Source organism: Symphodus melops, assembly GCF_947650265.1.
Source record: "Symphodus melops genome assembly, chromosome: 3".
Lineage (NCBI taxonomy): Eukaryota > Metazoa > Chordata > Actinopteri > Labriformes > Labridae > Symphodus > Symphodus melops.
Window position 1 is genome coordinate 30,882,434 of NC_136693.1, and position 8,558 is coordinate 30,890,991.

The 8,558-nt window shown below is 47.6% G+C and overlaps 1 protein-coding gene across 2 annotated transcripts in view; it reads left to right on the forward strand.

The window, feature by feature from the left end:
- The window catches only part of LOC306821249 (synaptosomal-associated protein 25-A-like), an 18,809-nt gene extending 10,682 nt beyond the window's left edge, over positions 1-8,127 (forward strand). The window contains exons 4-7 of one of the 2 annotated variants that reach the window (XM_079339560.1): positions 363-480; positions 4,911-5,030; positions 5,637-5,781; positions 7,757-8,127. In XM_079339560.1, the coding sequence (XP_079195686.1) occupies positions 363-480; positions 4,911-5,030; positions 5,637-5,781; positions 7,757-7,825 (452 nt within the window). In that variant the 3' untranslated portion in view covers positions 7,826-8,127. Of the gene's footprint in view, positions 1-362; positions 481-701; positions 820-4,910; positions 5,031-5,636; positions 5,782-7,756 lie in introns of both variants that reach the window. The other variant, XM_079339559.1, reaches the window with a different exon arrangement.
- Positions 8,128-8,558: the final 431 nt, after the last annotated feature.

Here is an 8,558-nt window from a genome sequence, read left to right on the forward strand (position 1 = left end):
GTGACTAATCAAACCTGAGGAGACAATGTGCTCTGATGGAGATTACAGCCCTCCTGTCCTGGAACCATTAACCAGGCGGAGAGACGAGCGACCTTGAATCTGGGCTTTTTATAGCTCTGTGTCGGTCTGAGTGTGAGGAAGGCAGGGACCACTGAATGATGCTTTCCATCACATTGAGAGAGCAGCAGGACGGAGGGACGGACGGAGGGACGGACGGAGGGAGGGAGCATGAAGGGAACTGCAGCTTGAACGCTTGTCGCCTGCTTTTGCTTTCTGCAGAAAGCTAAAAACATGTAGCCTCTTAGCGTAGAGCGCCAACCCTACAAACCATTTCACTCCTCTCATGCCTTTGTCCTCACCAGAACAACTTGATCGTGTGGAGGAGGGCATGAACAAGGTGAACGCAGACCTGAAGGAGGCCGAGAAAGATTTAAAAGATATAGGCCAGTGCTGTGGTCTGATTTGCCCATGTATTAAAAAGTAGGTACCGGCCAGGAGCCGGAGCTCTTGCCTGTCCAGTGCTGGTGGTGGTAGTGGTCATGTCTGATGTCTCTCTTGTCACAGTCAATGTCTTTTTTTTTGTCTTCTCTCCTTTGTCCCCCCCCCCCCCCCCCCCCCCTCCCATGACTTCTTCCTCCTCTCTTCTCTTCTCATGTGCTTTCGTTCTTGTGCTGGAAAAATGACAATGTGTTGGTAATCAGAGCAACTGGAGCGCATCGAGGAGGGGATGGACCAAATCAATAAGGACATGAAGGATGCAGAAAAGAATTTGAACAATCTAGGACAGTTCTGTGGTCTATGTTCATGTCCCTGTAACAAGTAGGTGCTGCCTGTGACTGCATGTGTTTCAGTGCCTGCCTTCCTGCCTCTCTACCTGTGCGCATGCTGACCTGTCAGGACAACACACACGCTCTGAACAGGCACCACCATGCATTCACACACAGATGATGAGTGTGTGTGTGTGTGTGTGTGTGTGCGTGCATGACACACACATCCATCTGCACGACAGGTCTGATGCACTTTGTCCTCAGAAGCCCTTCATTAATCATTGGATGAGAGATTCTCTTGCAGCAGCATCACCGGGGCCCAGCTCCCCCCCCCCCCCCCCCCCATCCACCCCGACCCCCCCGCAGGCAGCATGACTCTTCATGCTGCATTCAAAGTCGAACCAAAGAACTAATCAACGAGCTTCTCCCCTGAACGACTCAGCTGAATGTATCAGACGTGAACTTTGAGGTTTCCTGCTGACGACACGTCGCTTCGTGGTTGTAGTCTGGAGATGACCTCTGACCTCTGGAGATGACCTCTCTCACACCCTAAACAAGCGGCTGTTCTCCAAGACAGATGCTGATATCTTTAAAAAAAAATAAAAACATTATCAGAGATAAACATGGGACACAACAAAATCTCTGGATCGAGCGACCAGACCGACCGTGCTCGGCTCCGCTGATTAAACGCCACGTAATGTTAATGACACACATGAAAACGTTATTTTAGCAGACTTTATTTTATTTATTTATGTTATATTTACATGGGCTGATGAGGTTGATTTGCATATATGGCTAATTTGGTCCCAATGAATAGTTAGCCAGTCAAACACAAACAGCACCGGAGCACAGAGACGCTGTTTTAACCCCTTCAAGTCTGCTTTGAGAATTAGAGGCTGTCTGAACCGTCCAACGACCAAGACATGAGACATGTTTTACCTTTAAATCCAAACCATCTCATCCTCTGCAGAACAAATGGCCTTCACGCACAGAAGTAAAGAGCAGCTTACAGTAGAAAAAACCTAAAGGTCGGGTCAGTGTTTGGATCGACAGTTCGGACGGGTGAGGATAAAAAAAAGACAAAAAGAACCGAAGGAGGTGTGAAAGGTAGCTTCCCTAACACGAGCGACATCTCCACACCAGCGCTCTTCAGTCTTTGAACTGGTTTATAAAAACGTTAACACAAAGGTCGACCCTGAATGCCAGTTTTGCCAAACTCCTGTGTGATCTGTTCTCCGGCCCGAAACAGCCAAACGATGGCCGCTGAGTCATGTCTGAGCGAAGGGACGGAAACATCTGCAGCACACAGTGTTCACTCTCAGAGCTATAGAAAACACAAGAACTTTTTTTTTACTCATGAGATGCATTAAAGGTGGAGTCAGTAGCTTTTTACTTTACACTTCTTAAACTCAACATTCAAACAGAAGAAGCTCCACCCCCTGCAGGACGTACTCGGTACATTTACTGCTAGCTACACTGCAAGCTAGCGCAAGCTAACCACTGGTGTTAGTCAGCTTCCTGTCCAACAGGAAGTAGAGCAGCTCCACGTCCAACACAAGGTTCAGCCTGGTTTTAGAAGCAGCTTTCTCCTCTCGCTGTTTCTCCTCACTCTGATCAGATTTTCTCTTCTTTGCTGCTACGTCCACGTCCGTCATATTCACCGCTTTGAATCTCCTCCAATCACTGAGCTGTATCCACTCCTAAACTCACCTACTACGCTCTCATTGGCTGGAGGAAACACACCAGCTCCGCCCACAAACAATGGAGCAGCTTCACTTTAGGAGAAGACTGAGTTTTATTTTGAAGGAGACAATGGAGCAGCTTCACTTTAGGAGAAGACTGAGTTTTATGTTGAAGGAGACAATGGAACAGCTTCACTTTAGGAGAAGACTGAGTTTTATTTTGAAGGAGACAATGGAGCAGCTTCACTTAAGGAGAAGACTGAGTTTTATTTTGAAGGAGACAATGGAGCAGCTTGACTTTAGGAGAAGACTGAGTTTTATTTTGAAGGAGACAATGGAGCAGCTTCACTTTAGGAGAAGACTGAGTTTTATTTTGAAGGGGACAATGGAGCAGCTTGACTTTAGGAGAAGACTGAGTTTTATTTTGAAGGAGACAGCTGCTGACTCTACCTTTAATAAATCACTAAATGCCGTATGTTCGGTCCGTTCCTGTGAACGTGAAGTGTGACTTAAACAAACCAAAGATCCTGTCACACTGTGTGTTATTTCTACAATGTCAATGTTCCCTTTTGTTTGCTGTGAATTATCGTCATTTTCTCTTTTTTTTTTTTTTAGATTAAAATCATCCAAAGCTTTTTCTCCCCATAAACAGGGCTGAAGGGAACCTTGATATGTAACTAATCCATTTTATTTGCACTGCAGCGGTCACTCTGTAGCAGCTGGGTTGTTTTTTTTTTTTTAGATAGTCACTTCCGTACGTGATGGATTCAGAACTTGTCTATTCTATAGCTCTGTGGTCCTCCCTCTCATCCTGTGGTCATGTCCCGCCTTACATCTGATCTGTGTACACGCCCGCCCTGCCTGGTTGTTATGAATGTTCTGGAGCAGCTGATGGCCGTGGTTCACCACGAAACAGAAAGTAACACAAATGGAACTAAAATCAGTCTCAACGTGTTTGAAGTCTTTCTCCAACGTGGTGACCGGGTCTCATCAGGGACTCCAGACCAGTGGTTCTCAACTGGTCCAGCCTCAGGACCCACCACGCCTCTTTAATGACGGATCAACACCCACAGTTCTCAAGCGTATTGACGGCTCGATGCCACTTTGCTGCAGCCCGCACTGACGTTATTTGACCCCAAGAAAAGACAGATTCATGTATTCAGTGTGATATTTGCATTTCAGCGTGTGACACGAGAAGCATCGAATCAGACTTCACACTTCTTCTTCTTTTGTGATTTAAATCCTGCAGCAGCATCTCAACACGTCTTTATTGTTATAAACACAGAGACAGTTTAGCTAGCTGCTCTGCTCGGCGCTGCTGCTTTATTTAAACCTGACATTTGTGGACTGATAATCTGTAAGAGACATAATGAAGCAACATATAAATCTTTAGCCAGTCAAACAGGAAGACGCATGTGTCACCATCACTGAGATAAATGTATGCACGCTGTCCAACTTACATTAGAAAGTCTTTTACACGTTCGACAGCTCGACAAGTTTAATGGAAAACATTTATTTACAACAGAGAGCACTTCCATGGGTCTATTGAAACAGCCAGTGTGTTCGTACCTGGGCTGGCCTATCAGAGTACAGGGCGGGGCCTCTATGGACACGCCCCCTGCAGGATGTTAAAATGAAACAGATGCTCAGGTAAAGCAGCTGATACAGATACTCCCATGATGACGCTGCCTCACTGTGCAGGGACAGCTTCACTGTCAACGCCTCCTTTAAAATTCAAACAGACATTTTTTCCGTGCGTAGATTGGCGACCCGCCTTTAGGTCCTGAGCCCCCCGTTGAGAACCGAGCCTCACATAACAAAGCAGAGAATGTTTGACTGTATTCAGAGTGTCTTGCTGACACATCCAGATGAAATGAAGGGCTGCATGCTCACTGATCACGCTGTTTTTTAAAAGGTTTGTTTTCCACCACGGATCTAACTGTTTGGTTTTCTTTCATTAGATACACAGCATGTGTCTGATCCTGCTCCTCTTTACGTGTTCGTCCCTTCCTGTGTCCTGTTTCTCGTCCCTGCACGTCCTCTCAGTCTGCATGTTTACACGTGTGTCCGTGTGCGTCCCCTCCCTCTGTTCTGTGTTTGTGCTCTTCTCTATGTGCGTGTGGAAAGGAACACGATGCACATACTGTACGAGCTCATCCTGCTCCCACTCAATTGATCTGTTGGATCAATTATTAAACCACAGATTGCAAATGCATGTATGTTTGTATTTAACATACGTGTCCGGCATGTTGCTTTAAGTAAGCTCATTGTCTGAACTCCATGTTATGCATTGCAAACATATATTACTGTATGTTTTCATCTTGAATAGACACACATTCATGCTCCAGTGCACACCGGCAGTAAGCCCAACACATAGACACACACACACACACACACACACACACACACACACACACACACACACACACACACACTGGCCCTGACTGTACTGTGTGTGTAGGATTAAGGGCGGGGGCCAGGCCTGGGGAGCGAACCAGGATGGAGTGGTGAACAGCCAGCCCGGAGCTCGAGTGGTGGACGAGCGTGAACAGATGGCCATCAGTGGGGGCTTCATCCGCAGGTAAGTGTGTGTGTGTGTGTGTGTGTGTGTGTGTGTGTGTGTGTGTGTGTGTGTGTGTGTGTGTGTGTGTGTGTGTAGGTGGTGTGCTCTCTTGTTTGCTGTGTGTCTGCGTAGGCAGTGTGTGCGGTTGAGCGTTACGTCTATAATTATATGAAATAGGACGGATCCCAGAATAGGTGTTTGACGTGTCAGCATCGTAATCATGGACGTGGGCTGAAGTCCCACTGTGTGAGACAAACCCAAGACCAGAGCGCCCCGTGAACAAGACAAGACCGAGACCTTTAGGGATCAAGACTGAGACAAGACCGAGACCTTTAGGGATCAAGACTGAGACAAGACCGAGACCTTTAGGGATCAAGACTGAGACAAGACCGAGACCTTTAGGGATCAAGACTGAGACAAGACCGAGACCTTTAGGGATCAAGACTGAGACAAGACCGAGACCTTTAGGGATCAAGACTGAGACAAGACCAAGACCTTTAGGGATCAAGACTGAGTGGACTCAGACTGGAAAATTTCTGAGTGCGTTCTCACGTGCGCCTCACCCTGAAAAAATCGGGAGCAGGATTAGCCTTTGGCCGATAATTATGCTCCTCCCCCCTGCAGGGTAACAGACGACGCCCGGGAGAACGAGATGGATGAGAATCTGGAGCAGGTGGGCGGGATCATCGGGAATCTGCGTCACATGGCTCTGGACATGGGTCAGGAGATCGACACCCAGAACCGCCAGATCGACAGGATCATGGAGAAGGTAGTGTACAGAGGAAACGTAGAAAACGCCATTTCTTGACTCTGTGGTCATCATGGTTGAAAAAGTCTATTTCAGTTTTGTCAGTGGCGATGCCGTCGTCTGATTGGGGGAGTGTCACAGGGAGGGAGAGTTCACATTTAGAGATGGGACACCTTTGATCATTTAAAGCTTCGGGAACAAACATCACGTGGTCACGTCCTGTGAATCGTCTGTCGCTGTGGGAAAGATGAAAATCTGCAAGCATGGCGGCTTATCTATAGAGTATTCAGCTGATATTGAGCATGGATTACACGCTTGGCATTAGGCTGTGTGGCGCCACATTTAGCGGGTTTGACACAGTAATGGAGAAAATCTGATTAAGATCCTATCGGACAAAATCTGTTAGTTAAGCCTCCTAGTTATGCCCTCCTCTATTAGTCCAGCATGTTTGTCTTCATTAAAGGATCACGCTGCTTTATTGATGTCTGTGTGCTGAAGAGAGCCAGTATGTCCTCCTTCTAACTTTAGATTCTGCTCCTGAATGCTCTGGATCTGATTGGACCAGAGAAGGTAGGCGGGGCTTTGAAGGCCGTTTTGGACGCCCCTGGGTTTGCCAGATATGAGAGCAGTTATCAGGTGAACAGGTGTTGCAGCGATGGAAGCGGGCAGTGGAACTGCTTCAGATAGAAGTGATTGTACCCGAGCTAAAAAGCCTCTGCATGTTTCTAATAAGCTCCAGCAGCAGAAAGCTGCTCAAACTAGGATCAATGTTGGAGATGAAACATGGAGAGAGGTTAGAACGCAGAAAGCTTTACAGACCCATGCAGAGCTGGCTAAACACTGAAGCTACAGTGTCCACCACATGCAGAGCTGGCTAAACACTGAAGCTACAGTGTCCACCACATGCAGAGCTGGCTAAACACTGAAGCTACAGTGTCCACCACATGCAGAGCTGGCTAAACACTGAAGCTACAGTGTCTCTACATGCAGAGCTGGCTAAACGCTGAAGCTACAGTGTCCACCACATGCAGAGCTGGATAAACACTGAAGCTACAGTGTCCACCACATGCAGAGCTGGCTAAACACTGAAGCTACAGTGTGCACCACATGCAGAGCTGGCTAAACACTGAAGCTACAGTGTCCACCCCATGCAGAGCTGGCTAAACACTGAAGCTACAGTGTCCACCACATGCAGAGCTGGCTAAACACTGAAGCTACAGTGTCTCTACATGCAGAGCTGGCTAAACACTGAAGCTACAGTGTCCACCACATGCAGAGCTGACTAAACACTGAAGCTACAGTGTCTCTACATGCAGAGCTGGCTAAACACTGAAGCTACAGTGTCCACCACATGCAGAGCTGGCTAAACACTGAAGCTACAGTGTCCACCACATGCAGAGCTGGCTAAACACTGCAGCTACAGTGTCCACCACATGCAGAGCTGGCTAAACACTGAAGCTACAGTGTCCACCACATGCAGAGCTGGCTAAACACTGAAGCTTGAGTGTCCACCACATGCTGACCTGTGTGAGAGGAGGGGGGAGACAGCTCTCTGTGATGATTAGAGTTTAGACTGCAGTACACATTTTAAACACTAGGGGGCGGGGCTACAGACTGCTCCTTTAACGTGTAACTGTTTGGTCAAAGTTGTGTTAAAAAGGAAATCAAAGCAAATTGTTAAAGATTGAAATTGTCTCCTTAAATATGGAAGATAGCACGCTTTAAAAAGATGTGATGTCACTCCTACAGACATGTGGGGGTAGAGAGCTAGCCCCGCCCCCACGGGGACGCTGTGCCAGTGAACGCATTGACCGTCGTCTCAAGAGAACAACAGACTTTCACGACCAAAGAAAAAGATCTGAACCACAAAGATGTGATGTGTGTCGTTACTTGAACGTGATCTGCAGGATCTCGTTTCCAGATGTTTCTTCGCTCTCGTCTGCTGCTCCTGTTATGTTGACGTGTGCACAACATAACCGTCCTCTCTCTCTTTCAGGCCGATTCCAACAAGACCCGGATTGACGAGGCCAACCAGCGTGCTACAAAGATGTTGGGCAGTGGCTAAAGTGCTGCGAAACAAAAAGTGCTTTCCTCCCCATTTCACCCCTTTCACCCTAAAAATAACGACACCCACCAAACCCAGGCCCCGCCCCCGACACCAACGGCCTGCACCCCCCCCTACGCTCGACAGCAGGCGCTGCAACATCATGCTTCTAATGTGTAACTTGTAGAGGTTTGCACACATGCACATATCATACATCCCTCTGTGCTGCCCCCCCCAGCCCCCCCCCCCCTTGTTGTCAGTGATGCTGTGTTGTTGCTCTTTTGATTTTGTGAATAAATGATAGTTCTGTCGTCCACTCTCTCCACACTGTACATAGTGCTTCTTAAATGGCTTCATCCGTTTAGATCATGTCTCCTCTTTTTTTTTAAGTCTGTGTGTAATATAAACTGTACCCCCCCCCCCCCCCCCCCCCACACACACACAGGGACTTATGGTTATAGAGCCGCACAGTCAGCTTGTGTAGGTTTGTTTTAGAAAGGATGGACTCTGTTCTGACTGTTAGCATCCTCTGATCAGTATCATTGATGCCATGGCTGATTGTATAGTGCACACACCTTTTCCTCAGGGAGCCAAATCTGTCCATCTAAAACTAAAGGCTGAACATCTGAACATGTTTCAGCTCATTCAACCTGCATCATGAGATTTACCATCGACGCACACACCAGCCAGTCTGCGGGCGCTAACCTTCACCGTCACTGCAAAAGCTCAAATCTTACCCAGCGTGTTCGTCAAA